Consider the following 22,558-nt stretch of genomic DNA (forward strand, 5'->3'; position numbering starts at 1 on the left):
AGTAATGGCCACATCGTGCAAGGAAGCCTATGGCTCATGCTTAACCAGCCAGAAAATAAAAAAAAAATAAATAAATAATAATAAAATAAAATAACAAAAAATAAATAAAATAAAATATTAAGAATAAAAACAAATTAATAATTTTAAGAATAAAAACAAATTAATAATATTAAGAATAAAAACAAATTAATAATAATAAGAAGAAAATTTAAAAAATAATAATAAAAATTAATAAGAGAAAAGGAAATGGACAACCTATGTATTTCCCTCCTCTCTTTTCCAGCTGACCTTTGAATTACCCCAGAATGTCAGCCTCTACTACCCATTAGTAACTTATTCCAGTAATTTATAACTTGCTGGCTAAAATAAAACTTCCTGCAATCCAGACTAAACAATTCCCCCCCCCCCATAACTTGAAATTATGGCCCCTAGTTCTAGAATCATTTATAACTGTGAAAATTTTGTCCTTATTCATTTTGCTTATGCCTTCAGAGCCTTAAACACCTCAATCAAGTCTCCTCTAAGGTGCCTAGTTTCCAAGCTCTGCAACCCACATATTCGAAGCCTTTCTTCACATGGATGCCCTTTTGCCAATCTCACCAGGCGATCACCCATCTTTGGACTCTTTCAAGAAGAACAATGTCCTTCTTTAGGTGTAGTCTCCAAACTTGAACACTGTATTCCAAGTGGGGTCTAACAATAGCCTTATATAATGGGATTATGATGTCCTTATCTCTACTAGCAATTGTTCTATAAATCATTGATAGGACACCATGGACCCTCCTTGAAACCAGTCTACAATGCTCGGAGAACTTCATATCTGACTATAACGTAATACCCAAGTCCCTTATACTCAACTCCGCCAAATGTATAAGTTATTTTGGGGTTACTGTTCCCCAGGTGCAATATTTACACTTTGCTGGATTAAAGCATAGCTGCCATATTTCTGACCATCTCTGAAGTCTATCTGGGTCATTCTGAAGAAACTCTGCTTGGAGGCACTCATTAACTACTCTACCAATCTACATCATCTGCAAATTTAGACATTACGCCCTCTATCCCTTCATTGATGTCATTTATGAAAATCAAAAACAACAATGGTCCTTGGGGAACCCTACTTCGTACATCAGCATTAGCAAAGGCACATGATGCAAGAAAGCAAGCTTATATAGCATTAGCCAAAAAAAAAAAAAAAAAAAAACACCCTTATTTCATGACAACATAGAGCTTGTTGATTATTCACATCTGGTACTTCCATTTGATTAGTCCTATGGCATTTTTGCACATCTTCTCATTTCCAATCTTGCTTCTCTTTCTTCAATGTTTTCTGTCAGTCTTCATAGTCGCAGAGTCTCGTTTCGGTCTCTTAGCCTATTAGATCTCTCCTTTGATGTTCTCTAGCATTTCTTCTACATTTTCTCAAGTTATTACACACTGTCCACCATCTGTACACTTCTTAAAACTTAGAACAGTTTATTAAAATTGAAGACAGATAAAATAAAGTTAAAATAAACATACATCAATAGCTTTCAGGCATAGATGGACTTTCTTCAGTCGAAAAACGTTAGTACAAAAATTAATAAAGAATGCCCAGTATGGTGGTCATGCAAAGTGAACCGTGTGAACGGGTGCTGCCAACAATTAGCAGTTGGAATTTTTGGGCAGCATACCTAAGTGTTTTATACATATAGATTATAAATGGAATGGAATGGAAAGAAATTGGGAACAGTGAATTTCAATATTGTAAATTGGCAGCACTTTGAGGAAAGCTCTTTTCTGTTTCATTATGAACCATGTCATTCTATACAGCCAGAAGTGCTTTGATCTGAAGAGATGGACATGTAAAAGTTTCATTGGCCTGCCCAGAAATGTGACATTATCCCATCCCAACATTCCATGAAACGAAATGTTGGCTTTGCAACTGACCTACAGTTCACTGTTGTGTCAAAGGAGGAATGACCAAAAACACACACACACTTACTTCAACTTACTATTATTGAAAATTGGTTCAGTCTACTTATGCGGATGCAGTTGGTAATTAATATACAGTGGTGGCACTATCATTTGTAACAAAACATTTGATTAGTCACCTGATAAGTAGCCAATTTCTTTATTATTGCTGGAAATAGTTTTTTGAATTCTGCTTGGAGTATAGCATTAGTAGAGGCATTTGATGCAAGAAAGCAACCTTATGCAGCATCAGCCAAAAAAAACCACTTCCACTTCACCCCTCCGTTCATTCAAAATACCTGTCCAGCTCAGCCTTAAACTTATTTAGGCTATCAACCTCCACCACAAGGGATGGAAGTCTGTTCCACCAACCAACCACCCGCTGGCTAAAGGCAAATTTCCGCACGTCTATCCTACATCTGTCTTTCCTCAATTTGAATTTATGCCCTCTCAGGTGATTTTTCTGAGCTAGAGGAAGAATCCCATCAGCATTGAGCATGCTTAAACCATTCAAGGCTTTATACACCTCTATCAGATCACCTCGCTGGTGCCTAGTCTCCAGACACTGTAATTTGCAAAACTTAAGCCTTTCTTCGTAAGAGCACCCCTTTGTTCAATTCACTAATCTTGTTGCCCTTCTCTGTACTCGTTCCAGCAGCTCTACATCCTTCTTGAAATGAGGCCTCCAGACCTGTATACAGTACTCTAGGTGTGGCCTGACCATTGCCTTATACAATGGAATAATTACCTCCTTATCCCTGCTGGAAAAATTCCTGTATATCATTGACAATACTCCATGAGCTACTCTTGCAGCCCGTCTGCACTGCTCAGAGAACTTCATATCTGCCTGCACAACCACCCCCAAGTCCCTTTCATTCTCTACCACTGTCAGTTTAGTACCACAGAGTTGATACGTTACTCTGGGGTTGCTGTTTCCCATGTGTAGTACTTTACATTTGTCAATGTTAAACTTCATTTGCCACCTCTCAGCCCATCTGCTCAACCTTTCCAGATCCTGTTGCAGCAGCATAGTGTCAGTAGTGTCCTTGACAACCCTGCCAACCTTTGTATCATCTGCAAACTTGGACATTAAGCTCATCATCAATATCATTTATAAATACAGAAAACAATAATGGATAACAATATATGGATAACATGGATAACAATGGATAAACAATAATGTATAACAATGTTTGGCCTTTTACTAATGGAAGTTAATACTTTTAGTAATTTTTTATTTTTTTAATGAAAAATTTAAAAATGTGTAATTTTGACATGTTATTTTCAAAAAACAAAATTTATTAATTCTGCTAAAAATAACAAAAAATGATATGGACATAAAATATAAATATAAAACTAATTATTAGTCTCTTCCATTTTTCCAGATATTTATCATTAAATGTGCAAAATTTCAGTTGTGTATGTGCATTTTTTTTTTGTTTATTTTATATAATAAGTAGAAAAAAAAAATTATATATGCGTATATATGTCCACGCACACACTCAGTGATCACTGAATTATGACCAACTACCTAATACCGGCATAAGAAAGGAGATAAATCAGAAATTGGATATTATAGACCAATTAGCTTGTTATCTCACATCTACAAGTTGTTCACAAGGGTCATTACTAACAGATTAGAAAGAATACTTGATAAGAATCAACCGAAAGAGCAAGCTGGCTTTAGGACAGGATTCTCAACTATGGATCACCTTCACGTAATATCACAGCTAACAGAGAAAGCAAATGAATATAAAACACCGTTATGCCTGGCATTTGTGGATTATGAAAAGGCATTTGACTCCATACAGCATAAGGCAATGTTTCGGGCACTGGAAAGACAAGGCATTGATACCCCATATATTATGATTTTGAAGAAAATATATGAGAAGGCTACCTCCTTTATCAGACTAGACAAAGACAGTAGCAAATTTAAAATTAAGAAAGGAGTTCGACAAGGAGACACAATATTTTCGAAGTTCTTTACTGCTGCCCTTGAGGAAGCTTCCAGAAGATTAGACTGGTCACAGAAAGGAGACAATGTGAATGGAGAGTACCTAAATCATTTACAGTTTGCAGATGACATTGTAATCATAGGCAATGGTCCCAAAGAATTAGAGGAAAATCTTAATCAGTTATGTAGAGTTAGTAATTATTTTGAACTAAAGATGAATATGGCTAAAACAAAAGTAATGATGAACAAGTATGCCACAGAAAGGGATATAATGATTGAAGTAATTGAAAAGGTGGAGTCATATACTCATCTGGGACAAGTCATTAGCTGTAATAATGATAAATGGCTGGAAGTCAAGAGAAGAATAAATTTTGGATGGATCAGTAAATACAGTCACATACTGAGGAGCAATATCCCAATTTTTCTGAAACATAAAATAATGAACCAATGTATACTCCCCACCATTACTTTTGGAAGTGAAACTTGAGCAATCACTAAAAGAATAGAAGAGAAGCTGAGAACTACACAGCAAAGAATGGAACGAATTATATTGGGAATCAGACTGTCAGATAAGAAGAGAAACACATGGATTAGGTAGCAAACTCAAGTAAAGGACATTCTTATCAAAACTAATGAACTATAATGATCTTGGGCAAGACACATAGCTCGAAGATGTGATGACAGATGGACTAAGAAAATAACAGAATGGTACCCAAGAGGAGCTAGAAGAAAACCTGGAGGACGACAACGGAGATGGACGGATGAAATTCATGAGTTTGTGGGTAGTAAATGGATGACCATTGCATAAAACAGAAGGAACTGGAAAGGCCTTCATCCTGCAGTGGATTGAAAATGGCTGATGATGAGCTAATACCATGTTGGGCACAGATAACAGCCACTGTTATCTGTTGTATCAACTTTTTTCTTACAAACGACAGTGCCACCACTGCTGTGTATTAATTACCAATTGCATCCACATAAGTAGACTGAACCAATTTTCAATAATAGTAAGTTGAAGTAAGTGTGTGTTTTTTCGGTCATTCCACAGCTGTTATCTGTTCGCACAGATAACAGTCACTATCACCTAAGCATTGACTCCACTAAATTTCTGAAGACATCCATAGGGATCTACAGCCATTCTACCTGCAAGGCTTACCACAGTGTTGGAATAGATCATGGCTGTATCTTATACCCCTCACTTCCCATTCTAAAATCCCACTGGTGTTCAATTGGATTGCTGTCAGGTGAATTTGGAGGCCAATCAAGATGGGTAATATCTTCACAGTGTTCGTCAAACCACTTGTACATTGTACGAGCCCGATGACACAGTGCATTAACATCTTGGAAGATCCCATTTCTGTCTGGTAAAAAATGCATGGTCTCCTAAGAGCTATTCGTAGACCTCACGAGTGAAATGGTCCATGCGTAGCATGGTTCTAATACTTGCCAGCAAAACATCAGCATTAGATGGGCACATGATGCAAGAAAGCCAGCTTATATAGCATCAGCCACACACACTTCTCATTTCATCCATCCACTCACTCCAAATATTTGTCTAGTTCTGCCATGAATCTGTTTAAGCTATCAACTTCTCCAATGGCAGATGGAAGTTTGTTCCAGCAATCAATCACCCGCTGGCTAAAGGCAAACTTCCACACATCTATCCTACAACTGTCTTTCCTTAATTTGAATTTATGCCCTCTCAGACAATTATTCTGAGCAAGAGGAAGAATCCCATCAGCATTGAGCATGCTGAAACCATTCAAGGCTTTATACACCTCAATCAGGTCACCTCAGAGGTGCTTTGTCTCCAGACACCATAACTGGAAGTTTTTTTTCTTTTTTTTGGCTGATGCTGCATAAGTTTTCTTTCTTGCATCATATGCCTCTACTAATGCTAATATCGTAACACTCAAGAATGAAAAACTGGTACAATAAGAAAGGGCCATAAACAGAAAGTATGTATTTTACTTGTACTGATGAATCATGCATTATTGATGTATACCTTATTTGCTTAGACTTTGGAAATACTGATTTTGTGAAAGAGCTTCTGTCAGAAAATCAATTGCACAATGCCATTAAGAAGTTTGTGGTACGTTTTTTCCACAGTTCATGGAAAATGATGGTTATTTGAGTGTATTGTTGTTATACTGAATAGCATTCAGTGTTGCTATACTCAAAAGTTGTCATATATAGGTTAAAGTCTGAACAATTTAATAACAACTCCACATTCTATTGATTAGCTATTTGCTTTGTGCTACACTAGAATCTATCGAACATCTTGTTGCTTCAGTTAACACTATTTTATTCCCAGAAATATACATACTATGCTCTCCAGTATCTGTCAGGAGGGAGATGGAAAGTGTGGATTTTGAACATGTGTTGTGGACTTAAGGCAATGCTACAGTAGTGTGTAACATGCAATGTCTTACCCACTGGAATCTAACCAATATATTTTTATGGGGTGGTCTATATGAGCATTTTTAACATCCTGCTGGGGAGCATTCATTTCAGCATGCATAAGTAGAATGCAGTGGACTGCTGCTACTGTATAAATTAACAATACACAAAACTGCAACTCCATACAACTCCTGTTCGTGAGTATTGGAAAAAAGGCCACGTGTCGGTGATAAGCCTGTTGCGAACTAATTTCATTGCCATTGACAAACTGTAGAAGTTATCATTACCAACAAAATGTTGGTAATTCATACTACATTTTGTTACTTTATGTATTTTTAAACTGTACCATACTTTTTCGAGGGAAGTACTAATTATAAAGTATAGCCAAACTTTTCACAACTGCTAAAGTGGAATCACAAATCAAAAGTGCATCCTTCAGAAAGATAGTGCACCAGTCTATTATACTCTTGCAGTACAAGAAACATCTTAATATCACACTCAGTAGACGGGAATGGGTCTGACACACCCACAGCCACCTCCAAGCCCAAACATACACACTTGCCAATGTGCAATAATTCACTTGAGGGGGACTGTGCAGTTTTTCCAGCTGCAGAATTACAAGTACTGAGTACCTGAAACAGCCATACCTGCTTTTATATTATTATTTTATGATAGCAAAAAAAGTATCTTCGTTTTTTGTCCCACCTGATCCTTACCTTAAAATTGATTGATTTTTTTTTTGTGGATGGATGGATGTAGCAAATAATTTGTTACAGAGTCACTAAAATAAGAATTAAACCTATTGTGTGCATTAATGCCATAACCAAGTAGTCAAATGCAGGATACAATAGTACATGCATTTAAGGTGATCATGGTTCTGGCCCATGTGACTAACAAATACAGCACTGTTCTTGTATTCTCTATCTTGTAAACTTCTCTGACCCTCTGTGGCCATCCTGGAGTGTAAACAGAGTAGAATGCTATCTGAAGAATTATTAATATATTACATAACAAACTAAGCATTCTCTATCACACATCAAAAAAAAATATCTCTCTCTATATATATATATATATAGAGAGAGAGAGAGAGAGAGAGAGAGAAGAATATTTTCATAAAAGAAAAAAAAATTCAAAATTAATAATATTACCACAATCATTTACCATCAAACAACTAATTTTATTTCCATGCAGCTTTCAGAGCTTTCCTAGCAGCAAGTTTCTTAGAAATATAGGAAAAGAATAAGAGACCCAGCAATACAGCAGATATTAGTAAATGATCAAAGTCATCCTTAAGTATATCAAATGTCTTTGAAGGAGTTACAAGGGTATAAAATAAATCCAAGCCAAATACAAATACAAGACAAGTAGATTCTAAGCCAGACGGTGCTGTTTGTATTCCTTTTGCCCTTAGCACACTTTGATTATAATTGATGATACCTTCAGAAGGCAGTGGTAGTTCAGGTACATAAGGGATTAACCCCTCTTCTCTGTGTTCAGGAGTAAGATGGATTGGCCTCCTTGGGTCCAGAAATGCTTTGGGAAGTTCAAGAATTCCACCAGATGGTAAAGCAATGAGCAAATGCTTACTTGTCATCCCTCTCTCAGTAATAGTATCTGTCATTGTATCTATACCTGAGGGGAATATATAGGTCTGATGTTCTACTAGAGGTACTGGTGGTGGAACAAGGGAAGAAAAAGCTGTTGTATTACTTTGGCTTTTGCCTTCATATAATTCAATAGATGACATTTCTAAGCGTCGTGACTTTTCACTATAGTAACTATATACAGCCCAATTTTCAGAGTGAACAATGTTTACTGGGCCCTTAGCTCTCTTATGTGTAACTGAGTAAATTATCAGTCCTGTTACACCATCTAGTAAATAAACAGAAAGAAATGGCTTTTGAGTAGGGTCTGTTCCTTCGGTGATAATTACAACTAAATTAGGATTAAGATATTTATATAACACACTACGATCTCCCATCACCCGACCCTGGGAATGGACTGGTTCCGTTGGTCTTTTGGTTGTTATTTTAATTATTTGTTGGGGAAATACAACTTTCCAGACTTCTGTAGCTTGAAGTTCATCTAAATGAGCAAAAGCTAGACTATAACCTCTAACGGTACCACTTTCTACATCAGCTGTAAAAATATAATGGATATCTTTACAGTACTGAAGAGGAGATTCAGAAGATGAGGAAAATATATGGGCCTTAAGGTCAGTATCAAGTACAAGAATTGGGCGCAAATGATTTTCATCAACAAAGCCAAGCATCATTGCTTGTAAAATATCGTAGGACAAAACCTGATATTCAATAGGTCTTCCTGTAATTGGGTTAAATGAAAAAATGTAACCATGCCCATTCATTTTGTGTTTTCCAAGTAAAGTGCATTGAGGAGTATATGGAAAATGAGTGGTTGTTCTCTGAACAAAGAGTGGCAAATATGCATCGTTATGTTGGGTAAATGGAATGAAATTCTCTATGAAGTAGCTCCACACAATTTGTCCAGTAAGACTATCCACACCAAAGAGTTTTCCTGGAATTGTAGCAACAACAATGACTTTATGAAGTCCAAATCTATCTCTGGTTAAGTTAATTAAAGTTCCCTCTTCTTCATTTTCACTCTGCAATCCAGACAGGGTTTGTAACAAAAATGCTTGTAATTGAAGTACTTGGGTTGCAATTCGATTAACAAACATGTTTATTAAATTTGTATTGGTTACTCCAAATTCCTGCTCAATCTTGGCATCTGTTTCCGAAAGTGGCAAATCTAAAATTTCTGCAGACAAAACAGATGCCAACGCTTCCTCACGTTTCCATAAAATTTTTCCATGCTGGTGTACAAGAATAAGAGCATGATCTTCCATAGAAATTAGCATTTTATATCCAAAACTTTTATCCTTTTTATTATATGGCAAGATAAAAACCATTTGCACCTGGCCGTGATTAGGGAGTATATCAAAGCTACCTTCATATTCAGGAATTTCCAGTAAAGTGACTGGATCTAAGACTAATACTTCGTAATGCTCATCTTTTAAAATCACTGAGAAAATAAGTTGTTTATTATCTACAATGGATGCAGCTATGTTTTTTACACCTACCAAATATTTGACAACTTTAATACCTGGTGGCTCAAACTGCAAAATCAGGTATCCCTCAGTACCACACTGAACAGCAAAAATGGGTTTGTATGCAACAGCTTGATAAGCAAAGGGCACTATACTTATGTGTTCCTCAAAATCCATATTTTGAAAGGCTTTAATCATGAATGACTGAAATGGAACAGCGATGAATCTCGATCCTTCACCAACAAGCAGAAGTTGTAAAGATAAATGATGTATATCAATACAAACAAAATATTTAACACTAACAAACTCGCATTTCGTTTCTCTCTGCATCCAGGGAGACGATATTAATTCGGAAGTTTTCATTGTGCCATCTCCGAAGTTGTGTATAGCAACTCTAATGCTAGAGCCAGAATTTACATAAACTACAACGACTTCCTTATCTACTGAATTAACGTAGAACTTCTTTACATAATAATCTTCAGTTAAAGACAATGTGGGAAGGGCAGTTTCCCACTGCAGCAATCCATATGAGGAGTCCCAACTACGAATAAACTGCCCATTCCCACTAATGGAAATTAATTCCCCTTCGGTAGACAACGCATCTATTTCCCCACTGTTTCCTTTTTCTAATACTTGTCTCCATGCTATCGCCCCTGTTCGACTATTAATAGAAGCTAACACATTTTGTTCAGTCGCAATAATAAATTTCTGTGTTCCGCTTAAAACTGGATCGATGTGTGCAAATAACAGCTTACCAAGAAATTGCTGTCTCCAATCAAATTTGCCAACTTGATCTTCATATAATGCAAAACAAGTAGTAGCCATGAGAATGAAATAGATATATCGATGCATAATTATTTCTAATCAGTTCAAAATGATTTACGTAAGAACAACGGTACCCTTCCAGTTTAATCACAGAACGTAAAATTACTTTTTAAAAAACAACCGGCACAAACACAACCATGAATTACATCACTGATTCTGCCAGAAACAAGTACAGGTCTCGATAAACAACAATTCCACCGTCTATACGAGAAACCCTACTACTCTGTGCACTGTACTACCAAACATTGACTTGGTGTGGAGCCGAAAAAAGGTGCAGCTATATTTTATTATGTTATTAATTTCTATGTACTGCATATTTTACGCACATATTTGCCAGATCTCCAGTTTTAACACTGACAGTCCAGGAAACAAACTGAGATCTGATAATTTCTGATTATATAAGTTTTGTTATATTATGATTTTTATTATTTTATAAGTTTATTAGTTTCTTACCTTTTAGTTTTTATTATATTTTATATTATAAGTTAGTTTAAATGCTAACCACGTATGCCTGATCAAAAACAAGAGTACATTACTTGTTGTTGTAGTAGGGTTTTAAGCACATAGAAGTAAGATATGTTACTACTCTGTGGTTTTAAGAGCATCAGCGACAAAGGCCATATTGCCTGTAGTATTATTGTCTGTAGATTTCATATGTTCTTTGTCGATTTTATGTTTGCAGGACGAAAAACCCGAGTCTCTGGGAGAAAAACACGCAGACAGGCTGCAAGAGCAAGTCATGGGGTTTTGTCAATGATATACAGAATTTTTCTAGCAAGGAAAAGGAGGTGATTATCCAATGGTCAGGCCACGCCTTGAGTCTGCGTTTAGGTCTGGAGGCTGAATTTTAGGAAGGATGTAGATTTGCTTGAGCGTGTACAGAGAAGGGCAACAAGATTGGTGAGAGGAACTAAGGGATCCTCTTTTTTCAAGAGAGGCTTAAGTTCTACAAATTGCAGCAGCTGGACACTAGACACCTGCAAGGTGATCTGATTGTGGTGTATAACTCCTTGAATAGGCTGAGCACGCTAAATTCTGATGGGATTCTTCCACTTGCTCAGATTACGAAACTAAGGGAGAATAAATTCAAATTGAGGAAAGTCAGTTGTAGAATAGATGTGAGGAAATTTGCCGTTAGCCAGCTGGTGGTTAATTGCTGGAACAGACTTTCATCTGTGGCTGTGGAAGCTGATAGCTTAAATAAATTCAAGGACAAACATTTAGAGGGAATGATTGTCTAATTTTTTTTTTTTTTTTTTTGGCTGATGCTACATAATCTCATACGCTTGCTTTCTTACATCACGTGCCTCTATTTCTATTATTATTTTTACGTTGTGAAAAAGGTCCATAAAAAGTCATCCCGTTATCGACAGGATTCGATCTCAGATCTTTTCCGTTCGGTATGGGGAGCATGCCGATCCTACCAACTGTGCTACCCACGAGGGCAGGGTAAATAAGTTGGCTCAAGTCCTTCATCGTGATAGCTGAATGCTGTACTGGTATTCTTTCATCCTGTTTGCGCTGGTAGCACACTGGTATCGTCACCATCTTCCCCCACACCAGGTGAATAAGACCCGGGTTCAAATCCCGTCGATGACTCGAGGAACCTTAATAGGCTTTTTTCATTCTGTGGCTGAGTTAGTCGGTCTCAGGTGTAGATAGCATGGTTTTTATCCATAAACTACGATTTTTCGTCCAGCAAAACAGGCAAATCGACCAGAGAACACATGCAATTTACAGACATAATACATAAATAACCCCAGCGGCTCACATCTAGTGAGTATGGTCTAGGCATACCCAGGTTCCTGAGCTGGATATCATCATTCTTTTGTTTCTTGGTGATTCACTTTTACTCAGAATGTGGGATTTACTTAAAGATTTAATTACCATCAGGGGTAAAGGAAAGGGTTTTTGCTTCTGTAAAGGTGAGTACAGTGGTCTCAGAAAGTTTTTAAATTCTGTACAGTGGGATCAACTCACGATGTTACCAACAGTAAATTCTAAGGGGGAAGCATTCAAGGAATTAATCGTGGATACTACTTAAAGTTTCATATCTATTAAGAAATATTGTTCAAGGTTTAGGCCTAAATGGTTATCTAATGAACTAATGAGACTCGTAACAGAGATGAAAAATGTATGGGATGCATATAAATTATCAAGCAACTCAGAAGCCTATGGCAGATATAAGCCAGTCTGTAATCAGGTCACAAAGGAGGTTAGGTAGGCGAAGGCAGATTACGAGAAATCTTTGGCAAAGGATGCTAAGAAAAATAGCAAGGATTTATTTACTTATATAAACTCTAAAAGGAAGGGGATAAATCTGATTGGTCCACTTGACATCGATGGTTCGACTGTTGATGATCCTGCTCAGATAGCAAACAAACTGAATGAGTATTTTGCATCTCCATTCACACATCAGGAATTATTAAGGTTTGGAAATGGCAGAAGGTTATCAAATTGTAGCAGCATACTTAATGATTTTGTAATAACTGAGAGCAAAGTGGAGGAGAAATTGTTGCAATTAAACATAAGAAAAGCACCTCAGGTGGATGGGATCTATCCAGTTATATTAAAGGAGGCGGCTAAGCAAACCCTTAGCCATAATTATGAGAGCATCCTTGGACTCAGGAGAAGTTCCCACGGACTGGAGATGTGCAAATGTATCCCCAATTCACAAAGGGGGATCGAAGGGGGACACGAGTAATTACAGACCACTTTGTTTATCTTCTATTCCGGGTAAAATAATGGAGTCACTGGTTAAAGATGCATTGCATGATCATCTAAAGAAGACTGCAGCAATAATTCAGGCACAGCATGGGTTTGTTAAGGGAAAGTCTTGTCTGACAAATTTGATAGGATATTATGATGTGGTTTCAAAGGAACTGGATGCAAAAAATAATTTTGATATCATATATTTGGATTTCAGGAAAGCTTTTGACACTGTTGCGCATAGAAGACTATTGTACAAATTGGAGCAGAATGGCTTTAAGGGTAAGTTGCTACAATGGATTAAAGGATGGTTAATTGGGAGAAGACAGAGGGTGGTAATCAATGGGTGCTGCTCTTCTTGGACTTATGTTATTAGTGGAGTCCCACAGGGTTCGGTGTTGGGTCCATTGTTGTTTTGTATATTTATCAATGATATTGATGAAGGTATATCAGGCTTAATGTCGAATTTTGCAGATGATACAAAGGTTGGCTGGGTTGTTAATGACAGTAATAACAGTGTGCTACTGCAATAGGATCTAGGTAATTTGGGCAGATGGGCTAAGAAGTGGTAACTGAAGTTTAACCTTGACAAATGCAAAGTACTGCATATGGGTAGAAGTAACCCCAGAGAAACGTACCAACTGTGTGGTACTACACTTAAGGTGGTAGAAAATGAAAAAGACCTGGGAGTAATTGTGCAGTCAGATATGAAGTTTTCTGAGCAAAGCAGACAGGCTGCCAGGGCAGGTCATGGGGTTTTGGCAATGATATATAGGAATTTTGCTAGGAGGGAAAAGAAGGTGATTGTCCCTCTGTATAAGGCAATGGTCAGGCCACGCCTTGAGTACTGTGTACAGGTCTGGGGGCCTCATTTTAGGAAGGATGTAGATTTACTTGTGCGTGAACAGAGAAGGGCAACAAGATTGGTGAGGGGAATGAAGGGATTCTCTTACCAAGAAAGGCTTAAGTTCTGCAAATTGCAGTGGCTGGAGACTAGGCACCTTCGCGGTGATCTGATTGAGGTGTATAAGGCCTTGAATGGGTTGAGCACGCTGAATTCTGATGAGATCCTTCCACTTGTTCATATTACGAACCAAAGGGTGCATAAATTCAAATTAAGAAAGGACAGATGTAGAATAGATGTGCGGAAATTTGCCTTTAGTCAGCGGGTGGTTATTTGGTGGAACAAACTTCCATCTGTCGTTGTGGAAGTTGATAGGTTGAATAAATTTAAGGAGGAACTGGACAGGCATTTGGAGGGAATGGTGTGATTTTTTTTTTTTTTTTTTGGCTGATGCTGCATAAGCTCATATACTTGCTTTCTTGTATCACATGCCACTACTGCTACTACTACTACTACTACAACTTCTGACTCTCTCTCTCTCTCTCTCCCTCTCTCAGGGTAACTCGGAAAGTTTTTTTAGCTGGTGCAACATATGCCTCAGGCTTCCTTGCACTATATGCCTAATAATAATAATAATAATAATAATAATAATAATAATAATAATAATAACAAAAGGATATATTTAATCATTTACGGGAGACCCTACTACACTGGTGTGCAAAACCTAAGGACCAACACTATTTCTAAAGGTTACAATCACAAAATCTTTACTTAAGGTACTCTTTACTGATGAGACTAGATTCAGTCTCAGCGGCGATTCTGGATGTCAGCTAATCTGGCGAGAGGTTGGCACATGGTATCACCCCACAAACAGCTCTGAAAGTGATCGATATGGCAGTCCAACTGTTCTCGTCTGGGGAGGCGTTATCTTGGATGGACGTACACAACTGCAGATACTGGAAGGCGGTACTGTAACCGGTGCACGCTACTGTACTGAGGTAATCCTTCCACATGTGCGTCTGTTTCGAGATGCCATTGGCCCCGAGTTCGTGTTTATGGATGATAACTCCGCTCCCCATCGCACTCCAACTGTTGATATGCTTTTGGAAAGTGAGGACATTGTTCGTATGAACTGGCCTGCCCGTTCCGCCAATCGAACACATATGGGACGCTCTGGGAAGACGCCTAGCGCGCACGTCCACATTCACCAGAAAATGTTCACCAGCCGAAGATGGCGCTGACAGAGGAATGGACGATGTTACCGTGAGAACGTATTAACAACATTGTTCTAAACATGCACAAGCGGTGCAAAGCCTGTATCGGCATTAGGCGTGGCCATATCTCCTACTGAGGACCACCTCTTCCCTTTGTTCCATCTTTTGCAGTGATGCATCTGTATCATGGCAGCCAGTGGTTTGTTGCCATTTTTGAATAAAGTCCCTCTGTACCGTTTTGTTTTTATTGTTGTGTCGGTGTTGTTTCCTTCATCATTTCTGTACCTCAAGAAATTTAAGGACCAGTCAGGTGTGAAAACCTGACTGGTCCTTAAATTTTGTACACCAGTGTATAATCATTTTTTTTTTTTCATTCTTTCATCTCCCTTGATGCCATTGTGGGTAGCACAGTTGGTATAATCACCGTCTTTCTCAAGCCGGGCGGGAACTCAGTTTATGCCATGTATAACGCTATTATTGCTCTTTTTTACACCGTGACTCAGTTAATTCGGCTCAGACGAAGATTTCACAGTTTTTCCGTCCAGCAAACCGCATATTGACCGTAGAACACACGCCAATTACAGTCATATTATTCACGACGCAATATAAGTTACGTTACTGGTACGTCAAAACCCCCTACAACGAGCAACAATCCTGGAGGACTTCCGTGTCTATAATCCACCCCTGCCTTCCTGTCTGACCTAAACTCTCCTACGTAGCCTCACTATTTTTCCTGGCCTGTATTGCTGATGGATTCTGGAAGGCTTCAATCCACGTTGAGAGGGTCTTCCAGTAACGATGTGGCCAGATGAACAACAAAGCAAAATTTAAATCACGGTACCCAACACAACTCATACTCATATGGCTTTGCAGACTCTTGCCAGAAATTGCAGTTATCTGGAATTGCAGTCTCATGTCTATGATTTCATAGTATAACATTTGTATTGCTGCTGTGGATCAATAGGGTTAACTTTTCTGTATCTCTTATTTGGCCTCGTTGTATATACAGAATGTCACTTTCTATTAATTTATAAAATCTGAAAAAGTGTTATCGTTTATTTTCAAGAAACTTTGTTTCCTACTTTATTTTATTTATGCAATACAAAATGTGTCGGTATTTGTGTGAAGAATATTAAATAAAACATCAGTGAACGAAAATATTTCACTGAACACTTCCAAGAGAAATACGGTAACAGGTTCATTAAATTTGTTCTTAAATCCCATAGCAGTTTTTATGGTTACTTCATCCCACTTTTCAGGGTTTCAATGATGTCTTCGAAAGAGACTAATTAATGAAGCGCGATTTTCCTTAGCGGTATTAACCATGCGGGAGGAGTAATTCCATCTAGTTGGTGCAGGTTTTGGAACGAAATCTTCTTCTTATAATATTGTCCAGAACATTAGTTCTTTTAGGTAATTTTGACAAATAACTTGCCAATCTGTTTAGAATTTAAAAAATAACTTACACTCGTTTATAGTTCTGCATTATTATACAGGTGCACAAAAAATCATTATACACGTGCACAAAAAAATCATTATACATGAGTACAACAGTAAACGTAAATCATTATACATGTGCACAACAGTAAACGTAAATCATTTTACAATGAAATTGTTATACAAAAACAATGAATTTAAATTATTATTATTATTATTGTCAATAGCCATATGGTGCAAAGAAGTCTGAGGCTTATGCTGCACCAGGAAAAAAAAATTCCCAAGTTATCCTGAGAGAGAGAGAGAGAGAGAGAGAGAGAGAGAGAGAGAGAGAGAGAGAGAGAGAGAGAGAGAGAGAGAGAGAGAGAGAGAGTCAAAAGTAGAATGGAATCACCAAGGAGAGAAGAATGATGATATCCAGCTCAGGACCCTGGGTGTGCCAAGCCCATACTCACCAGATGTGAGCCCCCAGGGTTAAACACAACAGTGAACAAAGATTGTGCATGGATATGTTTTCCCTGTTCTTTATTGAAATCCATTCAATTCGCCCACCATTGTAGCAACTCCGTTTTAAATTTAAGCAAGTAACTTATTCTTGAAGTTCACATTTTCGATGCACTGAAAAATAGTCATAGTCAGCTATGCCACTCGCTGAACCCACCGCTCACTTCTTTAAAACCAATAAATTGTTCTACGACAAGTAACGCACAATTATTTACATTTTCGTTATATTCCTGTATATGAAGTCTTTTTTTTGCTCATCCAATTCAGTTGTTTGCGTTCATCACCGAATAATTCCAGATCGATTCACTATTTTATGTCTCTGAGATCGTTCGTGTTTTTGCAAGCCAGTGTGTATATTTTTTTAATCATTATATCCTTTTTCATTACAAACATTTTTTCTGAAGAAAATAGCAAGCATGGCCAAGAAGAACAGCTTACTGAATTTGCACTTTCAGTCAACCATCTGTTTTCCGGTGATGTTACCCTGAAAATGGCGAACAAATTGTCAATTACTGTAAATTGGACAATAGTTAATTCTTACCAATTTGTTTACTGAAGTACACAAATTGGGCAAATTTGTGTACCATTTATCACTATTGCGTTACCTGTTCAAATTTTCTTTTTGCAATATAAATTCGCTGATGAGCGTCCAATCCTACAAACAACAACATCAATAGCTTACTTGTTATGAGGACAGAAACCAAGGTTGTAGCAAGTTAAAAAACAGGCAACCTACCTCGAGACCGAAGAACTAAGCCACTATCTACTTATCTTTACAAGAAATATATTTTTTTAAATTTTGTTCAGAGATAGGAATCGAACCCAAGCTATGGGGAAGTTAGAAGTGTTATTATCCACAGCGCTACAGCGAGAGGGGTGTCGGAAAGGAGGGTCCATCTGGGAATACATGAATTAATAAAACCGACATGTATCATAAAATCACCACTCACTGCTATATAGCCTGTCTGTCTGCGCTGGTAGCACCGTGGTATCGTCACCATCCTCCCCATACCGAGTGGAAAAGGCCCGGATTCCGATCTCATCGATGACGCAAGGAATTTTAATAGGCTTTTTCCCCAGTTTCTGGTAGGTTTTCCTACCAGAAACGGGTTTTTCGTTCAGCAAAACAGACAAATAGACAATAGAACACACGCAATTAACAGACATAACGCACACAGCACGGCATATACATTTAAATATTCGGGTGGCCTAATATAAAAAATAAATAAATATAAATAAATTCCGTTCATTAGCTCTCCTTCCTACATTGCATGGAGGTAACAACTCCAGACAAGCCAGTGGTTGCAGGTTTGTCCAAGAGGCATCCTGGACAAAGCGTCAGACCAGCCTGACCGTGTAGAGATGTGCCATCAATACAGTATAATAAACATGCTAACAATGCTAAGCTTGCCCTGGGACAACTAATGTAACAGCTACAGGGGCTTACAGTAAAGCATAAAGACACATGTAATTAGAATAGAGTACAATTAATAGAAAAGGCAAAATTGAATTCCAAATGTAGTTGATATAAAGTGCACAAAACTGCGGGATTTGGCTATCACTAAATTCTCGAGATCAGCTAATGCATGAGAACTGCAATTTAAGAAAAACTTAAAATACCGGAGTTATCTGCTGAGTGTTCCCCTAGATATCTAGACTGTAAAGTCAGGATTAAAGGAGAGGAAGGATGTAGCATTGTGGTTATGTTTAGTTCGCCGCTTGTGACTTTAGTATGAGTTTAGCCGCTTGTGACAGGAGAGCTCTGTTTTTGGCTATTAGGAGCGAGTTTATATTCAAACGGTTGACAAAGGACAGAGAGTTGAATGGGAAGTGCCTTTCGATTAAAGGGGTCGGTTTAGTAAAGGGACTAGTGTTGGCTTGAATCTTGCTGATTTCTTGGGGATTCTCCAAGCTATAACTTCCCAAATTTCTGGATAATCAATATTCTCGTTGTACAGTTTTGTAAAGAAAGAAAGGTTGTTGTACCAGATTGAACGTGAAAAGTCGGAGTAGTTTAGGCAGCCAACCACGAAAGTTCGGGAAGAGGCAGATTCATAGCCGGACTTGAAGAAAATCCATTTAAGAAACCAGTATTCAAGGGAAGAGATCTTTATGAAATTTGCATTGGCCACGCCGGCCCAGACAGGCAAGCGTAGAGAATTTTTGGCTTGATTATTTATGAAAAGAATTTTATTATAATATGGGCAGAGTGTATAAGTTGAAGGTTTTGGTTTGCCAGCCAAATAGCTCTTGTGAGTTTTTTGGACAGGTAGTTCAGATGAGTAGCGAAATTGAATTTTGAGTCAGAGAAAATTCATTCCCAGATCCACATGGTCGGCATTATTTGGGTATTCAGGGAGGTGATTATCGGAAAGATCCCCTTTTTAAGCGAGATTTGAAGGTGACTGGATTTTGAGGGGTTGAGTGCAAGATTGAAAGATTTGAGGTATAAAGCGAACTCTTGGAGGGTGTTACAGATCAGCTCTTCAGTACATTTAGCTGATTAACTTGAGCGTGAGGTTGCACTGATTTTAACATCTTCCGCATAAGACATTACATGCTTATGGGTTAGTAGGAACTGTTGGAGGATGCGGAGAACATTATTATTATTATTATTATTAATATCCATATGATGCAAGGAAGCCTGAGGCTTATGCTGCACCAGGAAAAAAAAAAAAAGTTCCCGAGTAACCCTGAGACAGAGAGAGACAGAGAGAGAGAGAGAGAGAGAGAGAGAGAGAGAGAGAGAGAGAGAGAGAGAGAGAGAGAGAGAGAGTCAAAAGTAGAAGGGAATCACCAAGAAAGAGAAGAATGATGATATCCAGCTCAGGACCCTGGGTGTGCCAAGCCCATACTCACCAGATGTGAGCCCCCGGGGTTGATTATTGCGGATAGGGTCCCGCCCTGGGGGATTCCAGATGAGTAAATGGCCTGATAGGATTTGTTTTTGATGTTTGCTCTCAGGACCCTTTCTTTGAGGAGGTTCAAGAGCGTTAAAGCATTATTTGGTTTGTTGCGAGGAGGTTGGTCGATGTGGATCTCCCGATAATTCCGTAGTGAATCTGGCTATAATGTATTGGGAAAAGTTGCTTCTCACTGTCGGTAGCATATATCTTTCTAGGAGTTTTAGTACAGAGGATGAGATTGATATTGGCCTGATGTCTTTGTTGCTTTTGATGTTTTTGCACTTCGGTAGTGGGAAAATTTGTAGTGAGTCCATTCTGAGGGAAAAAGTTGTTATTTATGGCCTGATTGAAAAAGAAGACTAGAAGGTCTAAAATGTAGACACCAGCGATTTTGTTCAGAAGATTGGTATAATTTCGTGTCCTGCGGTACCTTTTTGAAGGGAGATTTTTAATTGCGTTTTTCGTTGTCTCTTTCGAAACAGCAATACTGCTTAATTTGTTGATGGACGGCATACATTCTGTAAATTGTTGGCAGGGATTTTTTTGCTGCTGAAACAAATTGTGTGTGTTCCAACTAGCAGTTGAATTTGAAATCTGACGGTAGTGGATGGGATATTTTGGGGTATATTGTTGAGTTTTCTTAATCCTATTAGCTGTGAATAGTTGGATTTATTTCCTGTTTAGTTTGTTAAATTTATTACGGTGAGCCAAGAAATTTAGATAATCGTTTTCCGAGTTAGGTTTTTTAAAGTTCTTGAAAGACTTTTGCTTTAATTTGAAAGGGACTCAAGTTGTGATATCCACCAAACATTGAGTTCAAAGAAGGAGAAGTGATTTTTGATGTTGCGATTTTTGAGAATAAGTCCAACCAAGTCGAGAAGAAGGTGTATGCTAATTCTTTAGTACAGTTGACTAGATTGTCCCAAGGGTAGAGGCTTAGCAGCTCTAGATAGATCTCCTGTTTTAAATATTTCAGTTTAATTCTTCTTCTTTGGTCCTTAGCTGGCAGCTGGGGGAGGCGGTTGGCCACGCAACCAGTATGCTGCTGTAGGTGCCGCAGGGTTTCGGACTTGCTCTGTGATGTTCTTCCATACCTTATGATCCATGGCTTCAGTCCTGGCCTGGTTAAGGTCGAGACGTCGGCTCTTCAAGTCATCTTCCACTTGCTTGGCCCACGTTTTCCTAGGCGCGGTCCGTTGGATGCTCCATTGGGTGGGTCGTTGTCTCCAAAGGAGTGTGGATGGTATTCTGTTCGTGCCCATTCTACATACGTGGCCAAACCATCTGAGCCTTCGCTTCTGGATTTGGTCGGCAATGGTTGGTTGCTGTTGACATCTGGCGCGGATAGTATCATTAGTGATGCCGTCGCGAAGAGAGATGCCCAAGATCTGCCGCAGGCATCGCATTTGGAATACCTCAAGTTTGTTCAAATCTAACTTGAGACAAATCCATGTTTCCGATCCGTAAAGAAGAATGGGCAGGATCAAAGTCCGGAAGAGTCGGATTTTAGTCTTTGTGGAAATGTTGGTCCTCTTCCACAGACACCATTTGAGCGAGGCGAACGCAGTGGCCGCCTGTCCAATTCTGCTGTGGATTTCCATGGCGGATGCAACTTTCTTCTCCTGGACCAGCGACCCAAGGTATTTAAAGTCCTGCACTTGCTCGATCTGGACGCCTTCGAGATAGATGGTGGCTTGCGACCCATCTGTTGTCAGGGCCTTTGTCTTACCAGCATTGATCTTCAGTTTAATTGATCTCTTTTTGTAGACTGGATTCTTTTCGCACTGGGATGGGATGCTGAAGGACAGTATTTTTGAAATTGGATCATGGTCATATCGAATGCAATTGAGAGCGGAAGTTTGGAAGACGTAGGAGCTTTAGAGAAGATTTGGTCGAGTGTGTTGTTGCCTGTGGTGGGCGATGAAGTTAAAGGCTTTAAATTTAGGTTGTCAAAAGTGTGATGTTACAAATTTAGACAGATCACTACATGGTAGCGGCAAATCAAAATTCCATCCAATAATGATGGAATTCTTTTTTGAGATTTTAGTGATAGCCCAGTTTTAAAATTCAGAGTATCTTTCCATGGAGGAATTAGGAGGTATGTAGACCGATATGATATCCAGACAGTTATTTGACAGTTTTGTTCTGATGTGGATTGCCTCGAAGGTAGATGAGGGGCATTTGGATTCTGACGCTATCACAAATGAATCCTTCAGGAAGATGGCGGTTCCTCCACCTTTTTTTGTGGCTCTCGATGCCGCTGCAGCGTTGTAGTTGGCGATTGAGGGGAAAATGAAATCTTCTTGGTCAGACGAAGTCCAGGTTTCCGTGAGTAGGATAAGATCGTAGAAATTATACAGGGTTATGGTTTCCTGATTGGCGATTGTATTCCAAATATAATAGTTTGTATAGCCTATCTACAATACAATATAATGTTTTTTAAGTTTTTGAATGCCAGTTTATTTATTATTGAGTAATTGTTGCCGTACAAATATTAACAGAGGCGCTTTATCTATTTTTTTTTAGTTTGGTTCGAGATTATCTCTTTCATTTACTTTTGGTGCCCCTTTGATTAGTGTTTGGTTTTGCGAATTTGTTTCGTGGTGAGTATACGCAAAAGTTTTTTTGTTCAGTTAAATTGTTTTAAAATAATGTTAATAATATTTATGTGTGTATTATTAAAATATTTGCTGGTACTTAACTTGATGCTGGCGTTATAGGGAAATTTTGTGCCAACGTGACTGTTTT

General features: G+C 38.3%; 2 protein-coding genes across 2 annotated transcripts in view; one reads left to right on the plus strand and one right to left on the minus strand.

Annotated features, from left to right (window-relative positions):
• Nucleotides 1–7,481: 7,481 nt before the first annotated feature.
• EMC1 (ER membrane protein complex subunit 1) lies at nt 7,482–10,440 on the minus strand. The gene has a single exon (XM_090376555.1). The coding sequence runs from the start codon at nt 10,221–10,223 to the stop codon at nt 7,482–7,484; it is 2,742 nt and encodes a 913-aa protein (XP_090232681.1). The 5' UTR covers nt 10,224–10,440.
• An 11,895-nt stretch (nt 10,441–22,335) lies between these two features.
• The window catches only part of RpS27A (ribosomal protein S27A), a 74,535-nt gene continuing 74,312 nt past the window's right edge, over nt 22,336–22,558 (plus strand). The window contains exon 1 of the mRNA XM_090375429.1: nt 22,336–22,413. The gene's annotated coding sequence lies outside the window, so the exon portion shown is untranslated. The remainder of the gene's footprint in view (nt 22,414–22,558) is intronic.

Source organism: Mastigoproctus giganteus, chromosome 6, assembly GCF_048544385.1.
Source record: "Mastigoproctus giganteus isolate SK-2022 chromosome 6, ASM4854438v1, whole genome shotgun sequence".
Lineage (NCBI taxonomy): Eukaryota > Metazoa > Arthropoda > Arachnida > Uropygi > Thelyphonidae > Mastigoproctus > Mastigoproctus giganteus.

What these genes read in the sequence shown, in the direction of transcription:
- EMC1 (XM_090376555.1), bottom strand. Translation starts at nt 10,223, where the DNA reads ATGCATCGATATATCTATTTCATTCTCATGGCTACTACTTGTTTTGCA.